Source organism: Salvelinus fontinalis, chromosome 11 (genome assembly GCF_029448725.1).
Source record: "Salvelinus fontinalis isolate EN_2023a chromosome 11, ASM2944872v1, whole genome shotgun sequence".
NCBI classification, from domain to species: Eukaryota; Metazoa; Chordata; class Actinopteri; order Salmoniformes; family Salmonidae; genus Salvelinus; species Salvelinus fontinalis.
Window position 1 is genome coordinate 26,171,342 of NC_074675.1, and position 27,237 is coordinate 26,198,578.

Sequence of the window (27,237 nt, forward strand, 5' to 3'; positions counted from 1 at the left end):
TAGAACGCGCCAATAGGATTTCACTAGTTCGTGCCTGCCTCGCCCCACCTCTTTGCTCGTTTTGGCCAATATGATTATTTTGTTCCCATTTCATACGACACGCTCTGGTCTAATTTGGGTTAGTTATAAGAATCTTTGGTATAAACATTGGCTGGATCGTACCATTCTATCATATATATATTTTTTAATTGTGCTTCTTTTGATATATTTGCATTTATTTTACTTTTATTATAAAGATAATACATTTTTATGTCATAAATGTTGTGTAACATAACCGTTTAATGCTCTCAAAAGGATCTAGTCGTGCATTTCAAAAGTGCGCACTCCCCCAGTTACGTTTTTGGTTTATTCCCATAGACTGCCATGTTGGATTGAGTCACAAATATGCCGCTACTTGCGCTGGAGTTCCGATGAAAGTTTAGTATCTACCATATGCAAGACGTTGCAGGAATGTTCTCATAATTTGGATTGAAGGAGGACCTTACGTTGTGTTTGGGACCAACGGAGATATTATCATACTAAAGCTGTTTCTATCGGGAAGTGAACAAACGTGCATCGATGTGAGGGTCCGGTTGCAGGCCACGGGAGATCAATGACTTGTTTGTTTGCGTTTCATACAACGTCGAATCGGAATCATAACACACCTTTTGGTTGATTGTCAATAATGAGTGGCCATCTGCCGCAACGGCGGCCCGCTAACAGTGCATCCAAACTGCTAACCCCACAAGAGAACGACTGTCTCTTCAATTACCTCGGCAGGAAATGCACCGTAAGTTTATCAGTTGTTATACTTTCTTTACTAATTGTTCGTGAATGATGTTTACCCTTTTCAGGATGAATTGAAACTTCTGTAATTGATGCCTCAATATGTTTGATATAACAATCGAAGGAAAACAACTCTCGCCACTGGCACTGACGGTCCTTCCCTTGGCTTCGGCTAGACTGGTGGAACAGGGGTAGGGAAAAATACATCTTGATATCCCGGGACATAGTGACATTTGGGCGGTAGAAAGTTTCAGTCAAGCCCCGAGGCCTCGGGTGTTCCCTGACACACCTGCATAACATGGAAACACCCAGAAGAACCAAACCACTGTTAACAAGAATGTGCTGCTCGGTTTTGTTGGCCTAGACCTGGGCCAGTGTTAGGACCTGCTAAACTCATCAACCTGGCTACGAATATTTTTCGTACTGGCGTTGCATAATGTCTTGGCTGATTTCGGGAAGCAGCCTGTGTGTTCAGAACAGCCTGTGTGTTCAGAACAATCTGTCTGGCATGCATTGTTCTGTTGTCCACACAATACTTTCTCATGGGCAATCACACAATTAAATTCAGTTGATTGCTCTCCTCGGTTTTTGAGATGCAGCAATCAGTGAAGAATGTGACCAGTGTAGCGTTACAATGTATCACTGTAGCAAATTAGCTCTGATGGGCAGGGACTCTATTTAATGTGACAGCTTGAAAAATGATATTATATAACGCGTTTTGTTATCATTTCACCCAGCCAGGAAATTATATTTCAATAGAAACAATGTGTCCTCTTGAAACATGATCTGCGTTGATTGCACCCTTTAACCTCAGGTATTTAAGTTGGTGTAATGTACAATAGCAGTGTAAAGGTCTACACTTATGTCAACAAAATAGGTATACAGTATCTATTTGCTGGTTTTACACCCCAGTGTGTCAACTTGATCTGTCAATAAACTACCTGGCTAGCCTTGGGTGGTAGGCTAATGTCACCCGATGTCAATTCAGAGAGAGAATGCACCCACCTCACTTATTTCACAATACATGCAGGTATGAGCTACCTGTAAACACCAGGTTGGTTGATACAATTGGATGGCAGTTAAGGCTGTTAATCAGTTCATCAGGAATGTGGTTTAATCAGATTTCCTCATGGATATGGGTCAGGCTGTGTTGTGTAATGTTTGAAACTAAGTTGGTAGGTTTCTACCCAGTGTGAAGTTGGATACTGCTCGCACACTTTCCCTACAGTGGTTGAGCCTACAGTTTCTCCAGAGTTGATAGTTTTGTCTCGGTAGTAACTTTCCCATGCCACGTTACCACACCCTTCGCTACTTCCCCATATCACCTGGCGTTGAGTCATGTCACCTTTGTCATGTTCACAAAGTAGGCTAAGATGGTGTTGAGGAAGTCATCTTATCTTACTTCCTCTTTCTCACGTGGTGGGCCAGAAGAGAGTCCCGCCTCCTACCTGTCTGTCACAGTCATACCTGTCCCGGGTGTGTCTCTGCACCTGTGTTGTACACCTGCATACGCAGCCAATGACATCATTCCACAGACATCCAGGCCATGTCACTCACCATGTGAGACAGCCCAGGCAGTTGCGTGAGCGACATTCCTGCCTCGCTCTCCGCATGAAAACACTCTTCTTAAAATCCTCGAAGTGAGCGATTGCTTGTTATGTAATGGTCTCATGTAGCTAGAGAAGGGAAATGTAGGAAGCTGCTGTCTTTTCTCTTCCTCCACAGAGAACTGAACACTGAACAGCCCCTGACTTCTGTGTTTAACCTTTGGCTTATTCCAGTTGTTAAAGGCAAGTTATGCTAGCTGAGCCAGAAGCTAATGTCTAATACCTGTTGCCTGTTGAGACATGGATGTCATGTGCTAGTTGGAATCAGAGCTGTGTCAGTGGATTTCAGCACAGGGCCTCTCTCTGTGTCTCTATCTCGGTCTCTATCGCTCTGTCACTCCCCTCTCTTTCAGTGATTCATACATACAAACAGTGAGCAGCACACTCTGAAACGCAGGCCCTGCCAGATGATGAATCACACGTGTGAGAGGTCCAACCTGTGCTGCTGTGGTTTCACTGACATTCAACTCATTGGTATTCCTACTGCTTCACTTTTTACTATCAGCACCGGGCTAGAGGTGGAAGCTATCCAACTCGCGTTCTGTGTGAGTGAGACAGACACAGAGACTGCCTGATCAGCAGTCCTCTCCAGCAGGAAGTGCAGTGGTCAACCTCCTTCAGTGTTTTGTGCTGGAGTGGCGCAAATGTGCCTTTTGATCTTTACCTCATACTCTCCTTCCCAACCTCTTCCCTGTTCCCACTTTCCCCACCTCGGCCTCCCCTTACCACCCCTACTCTGGGCCTCTGCCTCCCATTACCAATCTCTGTATTTCCTACTACTCTCCAGTCTCTACTCCTTCCCAACTCCACTCTGACTTTCCCTCCTCTCTTTCTGTCCTTCCCAGCCCTAGCCATTCCTACTCAATCCCACTTTTTAGGCTACATGGGAAATACTTTCAGGACATGGATGACACTTACCGTACATTCAACATCCTGTTTGTTTGTTTTCCCTGTGAGCCCTCTACAGTCCTACTGGCTGTAGTGTGTAGTAGCACCAGCAGCCTGGAGAGTGGTGCCATGGCGAGCTTTGATGATGTCACTGGGACTGGGTGCTGCCTGTGGCCAGTGGGGCTCGTTCAGGCTGCCACTTGTGATCAGAGCTCGAGAGGCTGATGGATGAAACCGCTCAGCTCTGTGTGACCTCACTGCCTTAGTCCTGTTGTGGGCACAGCCAGCTAGATGAGCACAGACAGATATTGCTTTCTTTGAAATGTAGTCTAGGCTAGAAAGCTTCATGTCCCCAGACACTGCACAGCCCTTACCCATCTGTGTGTAGTTAGCTACTAGGCGTTCTCGTGAACTTGCTTTACCACTGTCTGCTCTGGCCTGCCTTTCATCTGCAGGGTAATGGGCCCGAACCCCTCTGCGAGGAGGCTAGTAAACTTGGGGAAGAACCTGGGTCCCGTTTCCCAAAAGCATTTTAAGGCTAAGTTCATCTTTAGAACCTTCGTAGGAGCATCGGTAAATCTCTGTGCTGTTTCCCAAAACCATTGTTACTAAAGTTTCACTTGAAAGCGCTTGTTATTTACCGACTGCCTAAGACCACTTGTAAAACAGCTAAGTGTTTCGTGGGCTGCTTTTTTATCCTTCTGCGTCACTTTATTCACCGAAGAGCTCTGCTAAACATAGAATCAAGATGTTTCTGTCTGACTGTGACCAACAACTTCTGAACAAAGGCCTACAAAGTAGCCAAAATATTTGCAATTGTTACAAACAAGTGAAGCATAAAAAGCTTAAAATGTAACCCGAGATGACTGCATTAAAATATACTTTTGGTAATATATGTGGACACTGCTCATCAAACATCTCATTCCAAAATCATGAGCATTTTTATGGCGGTGGTCATCCCTTTTGCTGCTATAACAGCCTCCACTCTTCTAGGAAGGCTTTCCTCTAGATGTTGGAACATTGCTGCTGGAACTTGCTTCCATTCAGCCACAAGCGCATTAGTGAGGTCGGGCACTGATGTTGGGCGATTTGGGCCTGGCTCGCAGTCTGCGTTCTAATTCATCCCAAAGGTGTTCGATGGAGTTGAGTTCAGGGCTCTGTGCAGGCCAGTCAAATTCTTCCACACCGATCTCGACAAATCATTTTTGTATGGACCTCACTTTAGTAAAGTGCCTTCTCCAAACTCTTGCCACAAAGCACAGAATCGTCTAGAATGTAATTGTATGCTGTAGCGTTAAGATTTCCCTTCACTGGAACTAGGCCTAGTCCGAACCATGAAAAACAGCCCCAGACCATTATTCCTCCTCCACTTAACTTTACAGTTGGCATTGGGCAGGTAGTGTTCTCCTGGCATCCACCAAACCCAGATTTGTTTCCACTGCTCCAGAATGCAATGGTGGCGAGCTTTCCTTCACTCCAGCCAACGCTTGACATTGCGCATGGTGATCTTAAGCTTTTGTACGGCTGCTCGGCCATGAAAACCCATTTCAACTCCAGACGAATAGTTATTGTGCGGACGTTGCTTCCAGAGGTAGTTTGGAGCTCTGTAGTGAGTGTTGCAACCAATGACAGACGATTTTTGCGTGCTTCAGCACTCGATGGTCCCGTTCTATAAACTTGTGTGGCCTACCACTTCGCCGCTGAGCCGTTGTTGCTCCTAAACGTTTCCACTTCACAATAACAGCATGTACAGTTGACCGGCGTAGCACTAGCAGGGCAGGAATTTGACGAGCTGACTTGTTGGAAAGGTGGCATCCTGCCACGTTGAAAATGACTGAGTTCTTCAGTAAGGCCATTCTACTGCCATTGTTTGACTATGGAGATGGCATGACTGTGTGCTCGATTTTATACACCTATCAGCAACTGGTGTGGCTAAAATAGCCAAATCCACTAATTTGAAGTGATGTCCACATACTCTGGATATATAGTGTAAATAGGCAATGTGTACATATATAATTGAATCGTATTGAAATACATTTTCAGTCACATGTTATTTATCACATGCTTCGTAAACAACAGGTGTAGACTAATAGTGAAATGCTTACTTACGGGTCCTTTACCAACAATGCAGAGTTAAAGATTAAATGAAAATGGTGATACTAGGAATAAATACACAGTGAGTAAAAATAACATGGCAATAATACAGGGACTACCAGTACCGAGTCGAATGCACGGGTACGAGGTAACTGAGGTTGCTATGTACATTCTGTGCCTTCAGAAAGTATTCCCACCCTTTGACTTTTTCCACACATTTTGTTACAGCCTGAATTTAAAATGGATTAAATTGTTTTTTTTCCTACACTGGCCTACACACAATACCCCATAATGTCAAAGTGGAATTATGTTTTAAAATGTCAGTAAGTATTCAACTCCTTTTGTTAGGGCAAGCCAAAATAAGTACAGGAGTAAACATTTGCTTAACAAGTGATGTAATAAGTTGAATGGACTCACTCTGTGTGAAATAATAGTGTTTAACATGGTTTTTTGAATGACTACCTCATCTCTATACCCCAAACATACACTTATCTGTAAGGTCCCTTAGTCGAGCAGTGAATTTCATACACAGATTCAACCACAAAGACTAGGGAGGTTTTCCAGTGCCTTGCAAAGAAGGTAGATAAAAAGCAGACATTGAATATCCCCTTGAGCATGGTGAAGTTATTAATTACACTTTGGATGGTGTATCAATACAACCAGCCACTACAAAGATACAGGCGTCCTTCCTAACTCAGTTGCCTGAGAGGAAAGAAACCGCTCGGATTTCACCATGAGGCCAATGGTGACTTTAAAACAGGGTACAGTGTTTAATGGCTGTGATAGGAGAACTGAGGATGGATGAACAACATTGTAGTTACTCCACAATACTAACCTAATTGACATAGTGAAAGAAGGAAGCCTGTACAGAATAAAAATATTCTAAAACATGCATCCTGTTTGAAACAAGGCACTAAAGTAATACTGCAAAAAATACGGCAAAGCAATTAACTTTGTTCAGAATACAAAGTGTTATGTTTGGGGTAAATCCAATACATTACTGAGTACCACTTGCAAGCATTGTGATGGCTGCATCGTGTTATGGGTATGCTTGTAATCGTTAAGGACTAGGGAGTTTTTTTTTTATGTTCAAAGGAAACTGAATAGAGCTAAGCATTGGTAAAATCCTAGAGGAAAACATGTTCCAGTCTGCTTTCCACCAGACGCTGGGAGATTAATTCACTTTTCAGCAGGACAATAACCTAAAACACAAGGCCAAATCTACACTGGAGTTCCTTACCAAGAAGACGATGGATGTTTGAGTGGCCGAGTTACAGTTTGACTTAAATCTACTTGAAAATCTATGGCAGATCTGAAAACGGTTGTCTAATTTGAAATAATAATGGGCAAATGGTGCACAATCCAGGTGTGGAAAGCTCTTAGAGACTTACCCAGAAAGACTCACTGCTGTAAACACTGCCAAAGGGGCTTCTACAAAGTATCCACTCAGGGGTGTGAATACTTGATATTTCTGTATTTAATTTTTAATACATTTGCAAAAATGTCCCCAAACAATTCTTCTCTTTGTCATTATGGGGTATTGTGTGTAGATGGGTGAAAAAACTAATCTATTTAGTCAACTTTGAATTCAGTCTGACACAGTGGTCGATCACGATCGACTTGTCGATCTCCAAGGCATTTCTAGTCAATCGCCAAACATTTCTGTTAAAAAAACTAATAAACCCTTGTTTTCCTATTTTAAAAAAATATATATATATATTTAAAAAAATGTGTCTCGGGTTGTTGGTGGTAGGTGCAGCCATTTCAGCTGCCCTGCGTGCCAGGTAGGCAAACTGTTGCCCTTTCATGCGTCTGAAGGTACACACTCTGCCTTCCCGGTGGGCCTGGAGAGGAAATCAAGTGCACTATGCCACTGCTGGCCAATCAGATTGCTGAGATGACCGAGTCTGCAGTAATTTAGCAGGCATAAAAGACAGCTACGGCAAAATTGATACTGTGTGATTTCAAAACGTTTAAAACTGTGACTAGAGAGAGACTGTCAACGAATACAGCAAAGAGCTGCTGTTTTTATGAGTGAGATCATGTTTAAGTTCTTACTCAGCGCTGTCAACACTTTCTATTCAACACGTTTATAACCCTTAAAATGCGCGTTCTTCCTATTTCAACTCAGCGCTACAACAACCAGTGCAGCGGTAATGAATTAGTAGGAAAGTGTATATATAGGCCTGCGTTCTTATTACCGGCTTGGGTCTTTTTTAATATCAAGGAATATTTCACTTTTCTCTGTTCATAGGAGTAACAACACGAATTTGTGCATGAGGCAGAAATAATGCGGTGCGACTCGAGTTTCGTCATCAGCTGGAAGACGGTGTCCCTTTTTGGTTAGTGTCAGTGGAGGAAATGGAGAGCGGAGGGATGTTGAGAGACGGACCTTCAGTCTGCTGCTCTCTCTCTCTCTGCTGAGACTGACCATCAGGTGCAGGCACCATCATCCCAGTAAAGTAAAAAAGCAAATTATTGAAATGTGCCTCACAAGTAATACAACAATGGATCCATTACCAGTGTGATCATATAGCCTACCTCAAATTTTAAAATTATATATTTTTTAAAATGTCCCGAACAACAATGCACTGGCAGGTAAATTCAAGCACAGCTAATATGCGGTGATAATGTATTGGGCCTATAGCCTACTGAACAAACCTCATTGCTCCAGTACTGTTTTTAATAAGTTAATGTTGCATAGGCGTAAATTTAAGTCATGTTCATAAAAAATCGGAGTGGTAGATCTCGGCATGCATGTTGACTCAAAGTGATCTTGACTCAGAAGGTTGGTGACCACTGGGCTTCTGTCTCTGTAATTTGTCTAACGATGCACTTAGCGAACATTCTCTCCGCCTGGTGTTTTTGGCTTTCGGCCGTTGTAGGAACGACGCATCGTAAGCCTAAGTTCCATCGGTATCGGGAAACCGGGCCCTGATCTTGAGTCTGTATAGTGGAGCCTGACATCCAGCCCTGCTGAGTCAGAGGATTCTGCTGCAAGCCTGTCTGCCCCAGCCGGATCACACAATGGGCATGGAAGGAAGGCCTGGCCACATCAGTCTAAGACCATGAGATACTTGGCAATAACTCTCCAGTTAGCGCTCTTTGAGCTAGCCCTTTATCTTTATGACAAGTTATCTTCAAAGAGCTGAGGACATTGTTTGCATTGCTGCAGCGGCTTCACTTGGTAACCACTGCTCCCTGAGACGGCCTCCTCCTCCTCGTACAGGGCTGCCCGTCCCTCTTCCTGGAGATCTACCGCCCTGTGGGTTTTCAGTCCAACCCTAATTTAACACACCTGATTCTACTCAGATATGCTCAATTAGGGTTGGACAGTAGGAGCTCCAGGAAGAGGGTTGGGCTACCCTATTCTAGAGCTTCTAGGTCTAGATGCATTACTGACATGTCTGCTGTCGGAGTCAGTCAGCAGTGTGATAGCTCGGTCCTATAGAGAAGGGCTGTTACGGTGAGACGCGTTATGACAGGCCAGCCTTCCTGTTCTCCTCTCATTACTATAAGTAAGTGACGAGTATATTCACCACTTTATTGGCAGCCTGACAGGCTGCTTTACCGTCCTGCGTGAGGAGACTGCTGAGATGTCAGTAAGCAATACAGAGGACAGTACTGGCACACGTACGCACACAAGAGGACAGGGTGACTTTAGTCCTGCTGAGAAATGAACTGCGCTGCGGTAGTCTAAACTCTGCCAATGCTGTCACACCTGTAGTAGTGTTTCTGCGCATACATTATTTTCTAACCTTTTTATTTGAAGTTCGACTTGGCGAGATGAGGTTGCCCTGAGCAGATCCACAGATATTGAGATGAGCGCGATGTAAAAATGTTGCGCGGTCACATAGTATCTGCGCACATGCACGGGTGCGCTTCACACTGTTACAGCGTGATCTCTACGGGACCAAAACAGCAGAGAAGTCTAGCCTCGCGCTTCAACGCTCTTAGTTGTTGAGGAAGTCGGCCTGATATTGTGTATACTTGGGTCCTTGAGTCTACCTTTTAAAGCAGGAAGTTGATTCCATTGAGGTGAAATGAAGATTTTTAAAGGGAGACCTGGCCAACACTGCTTCACTGTAAAACACAGACTGCGAGTGTGTGGGTCTCAGTTAAAGCCCTATTACATCCATTTGACACGTTTAGTCATTTAGGCGACTCTCTTATCCAGAGCGACTTACTGTTAGTGGGGGTTAGAGCGTTGGGCCAGTAAGCGAAAGGTTGCTGGATCGAATCCCCGAGCTGACAATGTAAAAATATGTTCTGCCCCTGAGCAAGGCATTTAACCCACTGCTCCCCGGGTCGCCGAAGACGTGGATGTTGATTAAGGCAGCCCCCCGCACCTCTCTGATTCATAGGGGTTGGGTTGAATACACAAGACACATTTCAGTTGAACGCGTTCAGTTGTATTAAACCCCTTGTGCCTTTCTCTCCCCTGCAGTCGCTGTGTTCTGCGGTGGTGCAGGTATACTCAGCAGACAGGAACTCAGCCTGGACCAAGAAGTGCTGTGGTGTGGCCTGTCTGGTCAAAGACAACCCAGCACGATCCTACTTCATCAGGGTGTTCGACATGAAGGTGGGTTTAGTTCACACTGTAAAACAACACATTTCACTACTCCTATCTGATGTATGTGACGAAAGATAGATTAAAACAAATATATTTATATATAATAATAATTATATCCACTCTCTCTCGCCACAGGAGGGTAGAAACATGTTAGAGCAGGAGCTCTACAACAACTTCTCAATCACTTTTCCCAAATCTTACTTCTTCACATTCGCAGGAGACGTGAGTTATCCCTTTCTCTATGTACTTGATGTGCCTTGCTCCAGCCAAGTCCTTTCACATGTCATGGTCAATTTTATTAAGGCAAAAACCTGTGTGTGCTGTCTTTTGAAGCTTGCCGTGTTGTTTGTTCTTATGATATTCCACTTCCTGCGTTTGTTGGCGTGTGTGTAGTCGTGCCAGATGGGACTGAACTTCGCCAACGAGGAGGAGGCAAAGCTTTTCCGGGGCGCCGTCGAGGACCTGCTTGGGAGACGACAGAGAAAATCTGGTGACTACTACCTACCGACGCCATCTTTGATTCTACTGACCTTGGACCTCTGATATTAAAACAAAATCTCCTCTCCTCTGACCTTAGCTTGGTCTGCTAATGATTGGGCAGATCCTCTCAATTTTAAGATACAGATCCTCTCAATTTTGAGAGATGGATCTCTCCTTCTTCCTATGCCATCTCCTTTACTTCCTGATTGTTCAATTGACAGCTCTCGCTCTCTCTGGCCCACCGTTAAGGGCTCTAGCTCCAGTAGAAGGGGAGCAGATCTAGAATCAGCTTCACCCTCTCCTAAATCCTAACATAAACATGTGCCTGATCAGCTAAGATCAGTGTCCAGGGGAAACAGTGGTCTGCCGTGCCGCTTTTTGAAGTGCTCATGGAGATCAGCTTGCTATAATGATAAGGTCAGGACTGTTTGTCCTCTGTCCCAAACCAGCAAGATTCGATGCAGTTTCTGTATGGATGATCTTCTTTTTAGATTTGAGCTCTGTTTTGTCAGTCAGTCTTGTGATCGTTCTGGTTAATCACTAACTCGTACACGTACGCTTGACAATCAATCCCCACACACACACATCCATGCTGCTTATAAACTAACTCCGTCCGAACCCCCCCACTTACCGAGGAGTTCCTCTTTGATCCGTATACTTCAGTCACCTGTAACTCCATACCAATCCCTTACCTCTCCCTTTCACTAACACTAACACACAGCACCATACAGGAGTTTAAATCTATACATTTTGTTTTACAGAAAAAAGACGTGACCCTCCAGGTCAAAATGGTAGGTCCTTCATGAAAGTCTTTTTTTTTGGGAAATCATTTTGATTTTAACCAGAAATCGACGTAGACACTAAGTTTTCAATGAAATAACCCTGAAATTATTTGACTTAAAATATACATGCACGTTAACAAACACACTCGTCCCCACGTGGCTTTGATTGAATGGTTCCAGTGTAAAGCCATTGGATAATCCACTGAAAGCAGGTTGTCCCAGAGTGAACACCTCTCCCAAGCCCCTAACTAACAGATTACCTACCCTACCCCCCAGTCTTAATCTTAAGCATAAGGGGTATGGAAGTACTGTATATCTGACTGTGGCATCAGTGGTGAGAAGCAATTTCTATGTACATAAATCCGCCTTACAGGACATGCTTAGGTATTCTGCGTACACACTCCAGAAAGCCAGTTCTACAGGGACGTTGAGCAGATCCCTCCCCTCAATCTTAAAATACCAAACCTGTGACACCACTCACACACCATCACACACTCCAAACCAGGCCATATGAATAATCAGCCTACCTCCACATTCACAGTAGATCACTTAGCTATAGGTAAGATGCTACAGTTGAAGTCGGAAGTTTACATACACTTAGGTTGGAGTCATTAAAACTCGTTTGTCAACCACTCCACAAATTTCTTGTTAACAAACTATAGTTTTGGCAAGTCGGTAAGGACATTTGCTTTGTGCGTGACGCAAGTCATTTTTCTAATAATTGTTTACAAACAGATTAGTTAACTTATTCACTGTATCACAATTCCAGTGGGTCAGAAGTTTACATACACTAAGTTGACTGTGCCTTTAAACAACTTGGGGGGGGGGGGGGGGGGGGATGATGTCATGGCTGTAGAAGCTTCTGACAGGCAAATTGACATAATTTGAGTCAATTGGAGGTGTACCTGTGGATGTGTTTTCAAGGCCTACCTTCAAACTCCGTGCCTCTTTGCTTGACAACATGGGGAAATCAAAAGAAATCAGCCAAGACCTCAGAAAAAACATTGTAGACCTCCACAAGTCTGGTTCATCCTTGGGAGCAATTTACAAATGCCTGAAGGTACGACATTCATCTGTACAAACAATAGTACGCAATTATAAACACCATGGGACCACGCAGCCATCATACCGCTCAGGAAGGAGACACCTTCTGTCTCCTAGAGATGAACGTACTTTGGTGCGAAAAGTGAAAATCAATCCCAGAACAACAGCGAAGGACCTTGTGAAGATGCTTGAGGAAACGGGTACAAAAGTATCTATATCCACAGTAAAACGAGTCCTATATCGACATAACCTGAAAGGCCGCTCAGCAAGGAAGAAACCACTGCTCCAAAACCGCCATAAAAAAGCCAGACTACGGTTTGCAACTGCACATGGGGATAAATATCATACTTTTTGGTGAAATATCCTCTGGTCTGATGAAACAAAATTAGAACTGTTTGGCCATAATGACCATTGTTATGTTTGGAGGAGAAAGGGGGAGGCTTGCAAGCTGAAGAACACCATCCCAACCGTGAAGCACTGGGGTGGCAGCATCATGTTGTGAGGGGGCTTTGCTGCAGGAGGGACTGGTGCACTTCACAAAATAGATGGTGTCATGAAGGGAAATGATGTGGATTTATTGAAGCAACATCTCAAGACATCAGTCAGGAAGTTAAAGCTTGGTCGCAAATGTGTCTTCCAAATGGACAATGACCCCAAGCATACTTCCAAAGTTGTGGCAAAATAGCTTAACCTCTCTGGGATGTCCAGCATGGCCAACATCCAGTGACAATGCAGAGCGCCAAATTCAAATAAATTACTATAGAAATTATACTTTCATGAAATCACACATACAATACACCTAATTAAAGCTACACTTGTTGTGAATCCAGCCAACGTGTCAGATTTCAAAAAGGCTTTACGACGAAAGCACACCAAACGATTATGTTAGGTCAGTACATAGCCACAGAAAAACACAGCCATTTTTCCAGCCAAAGAGAGGAGTCACAAAAAGCATAAATAGAGATAAAATGAATCACTAACCTTCGATGATCTTCATCAGATGACACTCATAGGACTTCATGTTACAAAATACATGTATGTTTTGTTCGATAAAGTTCAAATTTATATCCAAAAATCTCAGTTTACATTGGCGCGTTACATTCAGTAAGGTTTTGCGTCCAAAACATCCGGTAATTTTGCAGAGAGCCACATCAATTTACAGAAATAGTCATTATAAATGTTGATGAAAATACACATGTTATGCATGGAACTTTAGATAAACTTCTCCTTAATGCAACCGCTGTGTCAGATTTCAGGTCCAGGTGAAAGTTCAGACGATAAGTCATATTACATTTCCTAGAAACATGTCAAACTAAGTATAGAATCTTCTTTTAGGATGTTTTTATCGTAAATCTTAAATAATGTTCCAACCGGAGAATTCATTTGTCTTCAGAAATGCAATGGAACGCAAGCTACCTCTCATATGAATGCGTGTGACCAGCTCGTGGCACTCTGCCAGACCTCTGACTCATTCAGCTTCCATTCCCCCCTCCTTTATAGTAGAAGCATCAAACAAGGTTCTAAAGACTGTTGACATCTAGTGGAAGCCATTTCCACTGTATCCTGGATAGGCAAAGAGTTGAAACACCACAAACCTCAGATTTCCCACTTCCTGGTTGGATTTGTTCTCATGTTTTTGCCTGCCATATGAGTACTGTTATACTCACAGACATCATTCAAACTGTTTTAGAAACTTCAGAATGTTTTCTATCCAAATCTACTAATTATATGCATTTTCTAGCTTTTAGGACAGAGTAGCAGGCAGTTTACTCTGGGCACCTTTTTATCCAAGCTACTCATTACTGCGCCCCTCTCCCAAAGAAGTTAAGGACAACGAAGTCAAAGTATTGGAGTGGCCATCACAAAGCCCTGACCTCAATCCTATAGAAAATGTGTGGGCAGAACTGAAAAAGCGTGTTCGAGCAAGGAGGCCTACAAACCTGACTCAGTTTCACCAGCTCTGTCAGGAGGAATGGGCCAAAACTCACCCAACTTATTGTGGGAAGCTTGTGGAAGGCTACCCAAAAAAACATTTGACCCAAGTTAAACAATTTTAAAGGCAATGGTACCAAATACTAATTGACTATATGTAAACTTCTGACCCACTGGGAATGTGGGGAAAGAAATAAAAGCTGAAATAAATCCTTCTCTCTACTATTATTCTTAAAATAAAGTAACTAACTGACCTAAGACGGTGACTTTTTACTAGGATTAAATGTCAGGAATTGTGAAACACCTTAGCCAAACTCAGTTTATGTAAACTTCCCACTTCAACTGTATATATAACCTTATAGAGTATAAGAGGCGCGTCATTCTCAAATCCCCTCTCATCAGTACCCAGACAGGCTGGGGGTGATACGGTTCATTTGCGTTTTTCTTGAACTTATGTCACTTAGTATCTGTACAGTATGGAAAGCTCTGGTACTATCGCAGTCAAAAGCTCTTTAGAGATGCTCTCGGGAACTGGTCATGTAGATTTGCTGTGGTGGAACAGTACATGCAACATTCCTTGGCGTCGCTTATCAAGAGTGCATTCTATTGGACTTCAAAGCTAGTTTGCTCTGTGCTTGGCTCCCCATAGTGTTGTACTGGTCTCACTGGGGGGGACAGACCGTGTCACCACAATCAACTCCTGGTCTGCTTAATCAGGCTAAGCGGATTTAATTCAGCTGCTAACGTTAGGTACTTCACAACACTCACACTACCCCAGTCCACTCACATCACTGGCCACGGAACGGAAGGAGTTGTGGTGAGGGTGGGGGGCTGAATTGGTGACATTTTCTCCATTTGTGACCTGTAAACAGATTCCTGAGGGTGATGTTTTTACATGGCACGGCCCAGACCTATCTTGTTCTATGAAGGATGATCAGACTGGCATGGCTTGGGCTGTGCCCATACAGACAACATTCTGGCCTAGCAGGCATGGTGTGTTCTGCCTGTGGCCATAGAGCGGTTTGTCTGGTGTCCCAGTGTCTCTAGTAATGACAGGTGAGAATGACCCTGCGGATAGGAAGAGAGCACAGCCAGATCCAATGGTTGTACCACGTTGGACAGGTGGATGTGGTGCCGTGTTTGTTTGGGTCTGACTCACTAGTGTGTGTCTGGAATTTACCACGTTCACCCGGAATGTTACAGTTTCTGTTGCCTTATCGCTCTCTTTCTCACACTCTCTCCTTCTTTCTCCATGCTGTCTCTCTGAGTCCTGTCTCCCAGCCAGCCAGCCAGCCTCTCTCTCTCTGATGTAGATTCATCATGTTTAAGAGAATCTCAGGGATTATGGTGGATTAGCAGTGGGCATTAATGGTTATGTAAAATCCAGCAGCACTGTGATTTGCTGGGATTAGAGGTGGGTTGGGGGTGTGGTTTGGCCCGCTGGTGGAGAAGGGAGGGGATGAGAGAGTAAAGGGAAAGAGTTTGGCTCGTAGAGCTGAGACCTGGCAGTGCTCCCTGTTGCAAGAGCGAGGAGAGCGCACTCTGTTTGGAGGCGGGGCCAGCTGTAGCTGTGGCATTTGCCCAACCCCTCGGCACCTCACTCAGCCGGAGGGTCTTAGACAGTAGGCAGAGCCAGGCAGACTATCTGGTCATACCCTGCTCAGTCTCCTCTCTGGTTGCTCTTCCACCTGGTTCTCTGGATCTGTTTTTGGAAATGCCTGGAGTTGGTTCTATGGCTCGCACACCCTGTGTTCCTCTCGGGATGTCTTTCTGATTCTCTAGATCTTTGGATCAGTGGCTCTCTGAGCTATAGCCCAGGACTAAGCACCACGTAGTCTTGCCCCCCCCCATGCTGCCGCCATCGCTCTGAGATGATGTTCTGTACCACCTTCCTGTCCTCTCCCTCTGAGGACCTATCTGAGGGGGGAGGAGGAGGGGCGATGCTTCCGGGAGGGTGTCTCTCCACCCTCCACTGCCTGATCCTTCCCCAGGAGGAACTATATGCGCCCCCCTCGAACCTCGCTACCCGCCTCTCGCTACGCCACGGGGACCACGCTTGCGGCGTGGCGGGTAAGATGCTGCTGGACGTCAACGTGGCGGCGGCCGGAGAGTGTAAGGGGGACAGAGGGTGGAGGAAGGGGGACGGAACTCCCTGTGACTGTAGTCCCTCAGTCTCGCCCTCGGTCCGGAAGAGCCCCCGTGGGGACTCCAGCCACAGAGGTAGGTGGCTCGGGAGTCAGGACACTCATGTCCATAGAATTCAGTTTGGATTGACCACTATGTGGGTGTCACAGGACGTGGGAGCCACAGGTAGTGGCAAATAGTATTCCGTGTGAGAATTCCACACGAATCTCATCCAGTCAGTGTTGTAGTGGTGGTTTTGTTTTTCTAGTTTGCTGTGCGTTGGTCCATCCCTGTGGTCCCACTAGCAGACATCTCTCTGACTGCTCCTAAGCCTAATGGGAGGCATTAGAGAGGAGATGGTTTTACACGAGGAGTGCTTACTGAGATTGTAATTTGATCACAGTAGCAGATAGTGTGTTGTGACGTTGGCTAAACTCTCCAGGTGTTAAAAGTCAACCCGCTGTCTCACCCTGTGTGCCCTCTCATTGAACTAATTGTTGGAGGATGCGTCAATGATGGAAGTAGGCCTCATTAATGAAATGTACGTCAAAAGTATTTTGTAATCGGTATCTTAAACTACCTAGTTCCGACACTCTGGTCTCTCTTCCCCCAGACCCAGACTCTCCCGGACTGTAGCATTGTGGGTACTGTAGTTCTGACTCTTCTGTTCCTCCCTAGGCCCTGCCCTGCCCATGGCCACGGTGGACATCAAGAATCCAGAGATCAGCAGCGTGTCACGGTTCCACGGCCACAACTCTCAGCTCAACATGGTGAGCAGCAGCGTCAACAACAACAACAAGAAGGAGAAGAAGGTGAAGGGAAAGAAGGGCAAGAAGCTGACCAAGGCAGACATCGGCACGCCCAGCAACTTCCAGTGAGTATTCTTTCTAATTTATTCCCTTTCCTTTCTGTTCTATTCTGTTGTGTGGTTGTTGTTGTCTTTTTTTGTGACATCTGAGAAGTAAGGGTCTTTCACAAGCCCTCAGTGTGGGTTGAATCCATCATTAGGTTTGTGGCACTTCTAGTTACTCACTGTGATGTCAAGTTAGGATGTGGCCCGTTTGGGTCAACTGGGGGATATTGCACGGCTAATGTATAGAGCAGTACCTCTAGCCATACTGCAATGTGTTAATGTGCAGGCTTAGAGTTGATGGGACTTTTTAATCCTGGACATATTTCTAATCACATGTAATATGTATCTAGCACGATTGATGCGAGGATTATCTGTCCCGTGTTTTTAGGAATTGGACACTGGTAGTCAATATTATGGTACTGGGTTACTGAAGTAGTGTAAACCAGGGGTATTTAACCGGGGGTCGGCACCCAGGTACTGCAGGGGATCCGTGAAAATAAATTCATTTATACAGTACCAGTCAAATGTTTGGACACCTACTCATTCAAGGGTTTTTCTTTTTACTATTTTCTACATTGTAGAATAATAGTGAAGACATCAAAACTATGAAATAACACACATGGAATCATGTAGTAACCAAAAAAAGTGTTAAGCAAATCAAAATATATTTGAGATTCTTCAAAGTAGCCACCCTTTGCCTTGATGACAGCTTTGCACATTCTTGGCATTCTCCCAACCAGCTTCATGAGGAATGCTTTTCCAACAGTCTTGAAGGAGTTCCCACATATGCTGAGCACTTGTTGGCTGCTTTTCCTTCTCTCTGTGGTCTAACTCATTACCAAACCTTCTCAATTGGGTTGAGGTTGGGTGATTGTGTAGGCCAGGTCATCTGATGCAGCACTCCATCACTCTCCTTGGTAAAATAGCCCTTACACAGCCTGACGGTGTGTTTTGGGTCATTGTACTGTTGTACCGTATCGCTGCAGAATGCTGTGGTAGCCATGCTGGTTAAGTGTGCCTTGAATTCTAAATAAATCAGACCATGTCACCAGCAAAGCACCATCACATCTCCTCCTCCATGCTTCACGATGGGAACCACACATGCAGAGATCATCCATTCACCTAACCTGTCTTTCACAAAGACATGGCGGTTGGAACCAAAAATGTCACATTTGGACTCATCAGACCAAAGGACAGATTTCCACCGGTCTAATGTCCGTTGCTCGTGTTTCTTGGCCCACGCAAGTCTCTTATTGGTGTCCTTTAGTAGTGGGTTCTTTGCAGCAATTAGACCATGAAGGCCTGATGGGTGCAGTCTCCTCTGAACAGTTGATGTTGAGATGTCTGTTACTTGAACTCTGAAGCATTTATTTGGGCTGCAATCTGAGATCTAATGAACTTATCCTCTGCAGCAGAGGTAACTCTGGGTTTTCCTTTTCTTTGGCGTTCTTCATGAGAGACAGTTAAATCATATCGCTTAATGTTTTTTTGCCCTGCACTTGAAGAAACTTTAAGTTCTTGAAATTTTCCGGATTGACTGACCTTCATGTCTTAAAGTAATGATGGACTCTTTCTCTTTGCTTATTTCACGTCTTCTTGCCATAATATGGACTTGGTCTTTTACCAAATAGGGCTGTCTTCTGTATACCACCCCTACCATGTCACAACACAACTGCTTGGCTCAAATGCATTAAGAAGGAAAGACATTCCACAAATGTACTTTTTAGAAGGCATACCTGTTAGTTGAAATGCATTCCAGGTGATTATCCTTATGAAGCTGGTTGAGAGAATGTGAAGTGTGCAAAGTTGTCATCAAGGCAAAGGGTGACTACTTTGAAGAATCTCAAATATAAAAATAAAAAAATAAAAATATAAAATATATTTTTTTACACTTGTTTTCTACATAATTCCATATGTGTTGTTTCATAGTTTTGATGTCTTCACTGTTATTCTACAATGTAGAAAATAGCAAAAATGGGAAAAAAAACTTGAGCGAGTAGGTATCCAAACTTTTGACTGGTACTGTATATATCATTGTTTTTTGTGTGGATATTTATGTTCCAATGTTTTTTTTAATGAATATCGCTAGCAACAGAATAAACACATTTGGAATTAGGTGTATCTTGTTTTCTATTGATTTGTTTCTCAACACCTAATATTGAGTAGATTACACTCTGGAGTATCTGTCATAGGCTTTGAAAAAGCACCTGGGAATAGGCTACCAGTGTGGTAGCTGCCGGGTCTTGACTTGGACATTTAAATTTTGCCAACACATGGCTCACCTTTGTTTAACCAGGTAAACGGCTGCTCTTAGCGAACGTTTGCGTGGAGTTACCTTTTCTAGTTAGGCTACTTTAGAGTTTACACTTCCTCTGTGTGTCCTCTCATCCCCTGAGTGTAGGGTTAGGCTACCTACTATATACTGATCGGATCGTTCCCTCAGGCTCTGTACTCCTCTCTCTGATCATATGTTTCCTTCTAGGCACGTTGGCCATGTCGGCTGGGACCCCAACACAGGCTTCGATGTGAGTATGACTGACTGAGGAAGAGATATTGTTGTCTATACTGAAGCCTCTGGCTAGTAGGATCTTCCCCTACTTCTAATGGTATGGGAAGATCCTATCTGACCTGTGATTTGCCTCTTCTCACACGGTGTTCTACCTGGCCTCTGTCATAACGTATGGGACGTTTTAATGTCACATGAACAAGTACAGTGAAATGCCTTTCTCGCTAACTCAAACCAGTAGGCCTGGACAGTGGGATGGTTTCTCCCCGAGGATGTGTATTACTGGGAGAAAGAGGGGAGGGGTGGAGAGGGGGGGGGGGGGTTGTTGGATTTTGTCCCCCTTACCAGTCCTCTGGCTCAGAACTTGTTTATTTCTGAGGTAGTGTTCGTCAGACATGATTCTCCTCAGAACTAAATATGAAATATTATGACATATCTCTGCCCACCGCAGAAGTCACTGCCAGCCCAGGGTTACACAAGGAGATTTAAAACCTGTTTCTGCATAATCCATCCATTCATTTCCAAAAAAGGATAAGTAATTATTGCGTGGTGTTCTACATCGAACATAGCAGACGAACCGGGGGATTTGTTGAAATTTCTAAAATAAGATTTCAATGATTTTGCATTTCTGAGCTTTAATACTTTCAAGGACTTAAGTGGAGAGAGAGATGAGCGAGTTTAAGAGAGAGGATCTTTTAACATGTTTCGACAGAAACAGGAAAGAACCCTGCAAGGTTTTAAAAATGTATTTACAGCTGTAATTCATTACATAAAAGAACACAACCTGCATTACATAGAGGTAAACAAACTAACTAAGCTGTTTGTGTGTCTGCCCAGAGAGCTAGAGTAGTGGTTTAAAGTAGATATGATATAAACCTGTGTAATCTAGTTCTGCGGGAATATAATCTCACAGCCTTCAATCCTCTCTACCAATGGGCAGTGCCAGCCTGGCACAGTTCCCCTCAGCCACCAGGTGGTGATGCAGGGGCTGTTTTACAACAGGGGTGCCAACATCAGAACAGTTTATCTGAGAACATGAGACCGCCAGCTCTGACATAATGTGGTTCTGAGTAATGTTTTATCCCAGTGAGGTTCTACCCAGATGCCATTTTTGACCGATATCCAATATTTTCCTTGACCAGAAACCCGTTACTGATATTTAAAATTTTAGCAGCCTATTAAGCATTCTGGTACACTTAAATAGTTGAAAAAAACACACACACACTGACCAAAAAGTTATTTTGTTGGCATTTACGTATGTCCCCATTACCAGTAAAACAATCAAAACCCATTTCTTTCACTTACTTGCTGTGCTGTTTTGTTGTTCAGGTGCTCGAGGTGCTCGACCAGTCGGCGAAAGCCACCATCGTCCACAACAGAGAACGGTTGATTGTCAAGGGCAATGAATTATATCTTGGCGTTATTGAATTTCGCGTTTGAGTTGTCTCGCTGAAATTTTCTTGACCTTGTTTAGTTGTGCACTTAGTAGTCACTGAACGTCTGTTGGTGATGCACTTTCAAATGAGTAATTAGGTTTGTGGTATTGAAAGATTTCACTTGATCCCCTCCGCGGGAAATAATAGCAGCACAAATGTTGCATATGGCCTTTTTGTTATCTTCCTTTGAAACTTAAATAGATCCACACAGCAGACATTGTGGGCTAGGTTAGTAATGCTGTGTTGCACGTGTAGCGCTGTATTTTTTGTGGTGTCATTACGTCGTCTACCTACGTTATACAGGTATGCACGTCGGCGTTAAACTATACATAGAGCCGATGCCGATGTTGGCATTTTTAGCGAATATCTGCCAATTCCGATATGCTTACCGATTATTATTTATTTTTTTATTAAATGATTGTATTTTTTTTAAATGTATATCTCTCGTGCATCCCTAGTTCTAACTCATTGAGGTTCAAACTAAGTGAAATTCTGAGAAGTTCTAACTGATAGGAGTTCTAACCCAGCATGGTTCTATTTCCTGTAATCCAGTGTTCTCTTCTCTCCTCCAGGTGAACAACCTAGACCCGGAGCTAAAGAACCTGTTTGACATGTGTGGCATCTCTGAGGCCCAGCTGAAGGACAAGGAGACCTCCAAGGTCATCTATGACTTCATCGAGAAGAAGGGAGGAGTGGAGGCAATCAAGATAGAGCTCCGCAGACAAGGTGTGTGTGTGTGGGGAACTAAGGGCTTTGGGTTGTGTGTTTGTCAGAAGAGTATCGATAGTTGGTCACATTGACTTACAAAAACAAGTTATCTTGTAGCCTATGTAGTGTCCTTATAGATTTAGTGCTCTAGAGTCTAATGTTCAGTGTGTGTTCCTCAGGTCCTCCACCTCCAAGGTGGTGTGGTAGGTTGGTTTAGCTCTGCATGGTGCTGCTGTGGCATTAGTATATCAGACTAACTCTGTCCTCTGTAGGACAAAAGAGTCTAACACCGGGTTTCCCAAACTCATTCCGTTTTTTTGTTGCCCTAGCACTACACAGCTGATACAAATCACCAACTCGTCATCAAGCTGTGTAGTGCTAGGGAAAGAACCGAAAATGTGCACCCAGGGGGGCCCCGGGACCGAGTTTGGGAATCCCTGGTCTATCACAGGGGTGCACAACTCAGCCCCTCGTTCCTCAGGACTGAGGCCCTTGAAGACCAGGGTCTGTATCCACGAATCATCTGAATGAGAATGCTGATCTAGGCTCTGTTTTGTCTTATAGATCATAATGAGTAAATTATATGGAAAGATCCTAGATCAGCACTTCTACTCGCAGATGCTTTGTGGATACGAGCCCAGAGCTGTGTGCCCCTGGGCATGATGTAACATGTATGGACCTTGACAGGCCAGGAGTCCGATTGCAGTGTGCTGATGAGGCGTTTTCCCTTTCTTGACTGTAGAATGACATGTTAGTCAATGCTATACTCTTTTATACTATCACAAAGCTTTTGTCTGAGTTTCTGGGTTAGTTGAGAAGAATTACTTGAAGCATAGCTGTCCCTAGTGGCTACAGTCATTACTGCATGGTGTCATAGCAGCAATTGAGCTGTATTTATTTGCTGCCTTTCCTCTGAGGTTCTTCTAGAATCTAAAGCATGTTGTGAAGTGTGTGTGTGTGTGTGTGTGTGTGTGTGTGTACAATAGTAGATGCCATGCTAAAATTATTTCTCTTCTTTCTGGTCCAGCCCCTCCACCCCCCCCTTCCAGAGGTGGACCCCCACCCCCTCCCCCACACCAGACCTCTGGCCCCCCGCCCCCACCGGTCAGGGGCAGGGGCGCACCTCCCCCTCCTCCCCCCTCCAGAGCGCCCACCTCAGCACCACCACCTCCTCCCCCCTCCAGAACAGGCATGGGAGCTCCACCCCCACCCCCAACTAGAGGCCTTCTGCCCCCTCCTCCCCTGGCTCCCCATGCCCCACCTCCTCCCCCACCTCCCTCCTTCACCCCAGCAGGTATTGGTTCCGGAGCACCCCCTCCTCCTCCCCCGCCTCCCGGCCCTCCTCCCCCGCCCATGCTTCCGGAAGCTGATGGAGGGGGTGGAGGTGCTTGTAAGCCCTCAGCCCTGTTGAGCCAGATCAGGGAGGGGGCTCCGCTGAAGAAGGTGGAGCCCGTTTCTACCAGCACTGTCCGAGGCGGACTCCTCGAACAGATACGACAGGGCAAACAGCTAAAGGCTGTGAGTGGACATTACCTCCTTATACATTACTCACTAACCCAGGGTTCCCCAACTGCCGGCCCTCGGGCCAAATCTGTCCCGTCAGCAATATGATTTGTCACCCCAAAGCAATTATGAATATTTGTTTAATTTAAAAATAAAAATGTCGGACCCGAGATGCAAAAACTCCCAAATGCAATGTCCCAAGAAGGCACTTACCCTGCCTAAATAATGCAAAAGTTACATTTTAACTTCATTCATGAGGAGAGAGAATGCAGGAGACATTCAAATAATGATAAAGCATGCAGTGGACAATTTTGTGGTGCTGAAATGTAAAGCTGCAACCGCAGTGCAATCAATAGGAGATGAACAGCACCTGGTGCTGGAAATATAGCTAACTTGTTATGCAAGTGTTGCACAGCAACAGATGGAGAAAAACTACACCAGTCGAGTAATTCATTTCAACAATGATCTTCATTTTAATTTGACTTTACAAACAACAAGCGGGTTTAATTGGAGTCTATTTCTTAAGAGCCTAGGCCTATATAAAATAACTTGCTGTGGTAGGTTGAGACTCAACAGCATTTTCACAATATTTTTTTTTATTGCCTTATAGAAGTGGGATTTTTTTTTAAATTAGGCCTACTTACAATTGCAACTGTCCATTAATGTAGCGTCCTACATAAGACAATAATTTAAAGAAAAAAAGGCTGTGTCTGAATGTCTGTATAGGGCTCCTGCTCCTGTAACGACAGAACAATTAGAAAATACTGTCAGCTTGACCTAAATATCCCAGAATAAGCACCCACAATGTTAGTATTTATTAAATACAGTCATATTGGCCACTAAGTTGTTTAATTAGTAGGAAAAGTTACATTTCCCCTCGGACACGATCTTGTGGATGTCGGGTGAGATGGATGCGATTTTGATGCGCAGGCGGTCCTCAATCGACTTGTGTGAAAGCCGGTTCCTGGCGTGAGTCTATACCGCGTTCATAGAGGAAAATGAGGGCTCGCAGGTGTATGTCCATCCACACATTGTTAGCAAATAAAATGTGAGTTTCTTTATTGTGCTGTGTTCCTCTGAGAATGCCACCCAGTTAAGGCTTCAATGTTTCTGCGTCGGCCCTCTGTCTGGGGCGGGAAGGCCACTTTGAAAGTTCTACGCTTAGATTCATAATGTCTGAGATTGAATTATTTGCAGACAGCGACATTTTCATTGCAAATAAGACACACTGGCTTGACGTTGGGGAAAAGCTAGAAAGATGAGCCTATATCTCTGTACATTCTACCCTGAAACTTCGATTTTCATTATCCAGCTTTGATAGATTTTGTGATCAAGCTAATTGTTCTGAACAAATGTTGATGTTAAAAAAACTACTGTAGGCTACGTAGACGTGTTTTCCCCACCAATCAACGCACAGAGAAATAGACAAAAAATAATAATAATAGAGACATGGGGATTTTTTTTAATGAGCGTAATCAGATCTAAATGATTATTTTATTGTCACTGAATTTATTATGTACTAATCAGATGTGTTAAAAACGTTGCTCAAATTGTAGTGTAGGCCAATTAACTGTGTTAATATTATGTACTAGTTATGTTCTGGCCTGCCGACTATTGGCTCAGAAAAAACTTGTCCCGAGGTCAAACCTAGTTGAAGAAACCTGCCCTAACCCCTATACCCTAGCACCTACCTCAACCCCTAAAATCCAATTTATGATTGCTCTGGCATTGCTTTCCGGAGGCTCCGTACTGAGGGTGTGATGCAATTGTGGATCCTCCAGAGTCTTGTAGAGGCCAAATCGAGCTCCGTACCGCATCGCCGTGCACTTCCCAAATTTTGTAACGATGCAGAGGGCTCCGTATAGTTCCGCATTGACATGATTGACAACTTCCTTCACAACAGCTCTGCTCCGCGAAGCGCAAGCAGTATGAATGCACTGGCTTCTACAGAGGCCGTATCGCAGTAACTGTTGTACGGCCAATGCAGCCGTTGGCTTGACCATGCAGCGCCTTTAAGGCTAGCCCTTCACACTTCCCCTATCCTCTACAGATACTAGACGCACATTCCCCTATACTGGAGAGTGTTCACTGGTGTGTGTTCCTGTGTGTGTTCCAGGTGACTGACGAACCAGGGTCAGGAGGACCCGCCACACCTTCAGCCGGCATCGTAGGAGCTCTGATGGAGGTGATGCAGAAGAGGAGCAAAGCTATCCACTCCTCAGGTACACACACACACACACACACACACACACACACACTAGATAAGAGGTTGCTGTTATATTCGTACCAATGTATTTTGTTTGTCTTTCTCTCCCTAGATGATGATGACGATGATGACGAGGAAGAGGACTTTGAGGATGATGATGAGTGGGATGACTAGCGACCCTCCCCCTCGCAGATGATTGACAACACTACATTGTTCCTAAATTGTCTTTCTAAATCTTATTCAAATGATAATGTAAATGTTTTATCAATTTGCTGTATATTTTTGTTGCCTTTATGCTCTTTTTTTATTTTTTATTATTAATCTGTGCAATACCTCATTTAATCTGTAAAGGTTTGTCATGTTATCTTTCTGTAAAGTTTTTCTTCTCTCTCCTGGATTTAACATTTTTTATGTCAAGTTTCTCTTGATCTGGACGAGGTCAGTCAGTGACTGGAGGGAGAACAAATGAACAAACTGTCAGAGCCCTTAATAATATTGTTGTTAAAAATCGAGAACACTATTTTCATACCCTTCTCTTACTTTATTTTTACTTCTTCAAAAATACTAGTTTAGCACTCTTATTTTCTTATGAAATCAGCTCTGTTGGAATATTTAGCCCCATTCGCTGTCAATGGTAAATCTACTCAGAGTTTGTATTTTTGCACGAATTGAAAGAGGCTCAGTACGTGAATACACAGCAGTATCATGGCTGTATCTGCAACGTTTTGCTTTAAAGGCTATCACTTAAATGATCCAACACTCTCAACCCGTACACTACAGTAGTACACACACACACACACAACTGTCTGTTCTGTCTTTTGGTTTGTTTCATCATAGTTACACTACATTATTGATTACAAATGGTTATCACACAAACATCAATGTTTTTTTTATAGTAGCAATCGGACTCCTACAGTTATTTGTTTGAATCAGGTCGGTGCAGACGAGGGTGAATTAGTTTGTCAACTTAATATGACATCTGATCTTGCAGCCGAGTGTCCCTTGAGCTGTTTCACTAACAAACTGTCCTTCAGAACCAGTGAACTACACTAACACTCATCTACTATTGACACTAACCTGACTACACAGGGGGATACGGCTTTCTCCTTGGAAGGGAACCAATGCTGTTTTATTTTTTTCAGTATCGCTCTGTCTGTTTTCACGGTTAGTGAAACTGCATTCAGGAACCAGGATATATGGACAACAAACCTTCAGAAATTAGGTTGGAAGAATAATGGACTATTAAATTGTACACAAATAAATGTTAATATTTACAGAGATGCTCTCCTGTTTTCTGTGGGATGGATGTGAGTATGTTAAATATGAACAGCCTTTGTACAGTAGGATATGCTCCTTTTACAATAAGTGCTTGTTTGGGCCTAAGGTTGTTTGAGGGAGAGCAACTTCCCTGTTTACCTATTTTGATGTGCGAGCACGTTCAAGGCCTGAACATGGATGTGTGTGTGTGCGTGCGTGCCTACTGAGCACACTGGCATCCCTTCCATCAGTAGTGAGTGATGACCAGAGCTCTCATCACCAGCAGCTTAGCATGACTGATTAGATGAGCTGGCCAGCTTCACATGGGGTCCTTGAACGGTACATATCGAAATGAATATGGAAGACATGAGTCTCTATATGCTACTGATATAGAGTCTGATCTACACTTAATATTTCTGACTGTCCAGTGATGTTCCACGGCATGTCTGAATGCCTGAATATCCCCCTGGTATGTCTGC

The 27,237-nt window shown here is 44.0% G+C and overlaps 1 protein-coding gene across 3 annotated transcripts; it reads left to right on the top strand.

Annotated features, from left to right (window-relative positions):
- The first annotated feature begins 340 nt into the window (after positions 1–340).
- Positions 341–26,779, top strand: LOC129865379 (actin nucleation-promoting factor WASL-like). Of its 3 annotated transcripts, XM_055938128.1 has the most exons (11): positions 341–769; positions 9,802–9,936; positions 10,063–10,149; positions 10,321–10,417; positions 11,169–11,198; positions 16,968–17,163; positions 19,625–19,667; positions 21,657–21,810; positions 22,820–23,310; positions 25,412–25,517; positions 25,614–26,779. In XM_055938128.1, exons 1-11 carry the CDS (start codon positions 665–667, stop codon positions 25,673–25,675), a joined length of 1,506 nt encoding a protein of 501 aa, XP_055794103.1. In that variant the 5' UTR covers positions 341–664; the 3' UTR covers positions 25,676–26,779. The 3 variants fall into 3 exon arrangements, with proteins under 3 accessions (XP_055794103.1, XP_055794104.1, XP_055794105.1); XM_055938129.1 differs by lacking the exon at positions 11,169–11,198 and having other exon boundaries at positions 342–769; XM_055938130.1 differs by lacking the exons at positions 341–769; positions 9,802–9,936; positions 10,063–10,149; positions 10,321–10,417; positions 11,169–11,198 and adding an exon at positions 15,600–16,385.
- Positions 26,780–27,237: the final 458 nt, after the last annotated feature.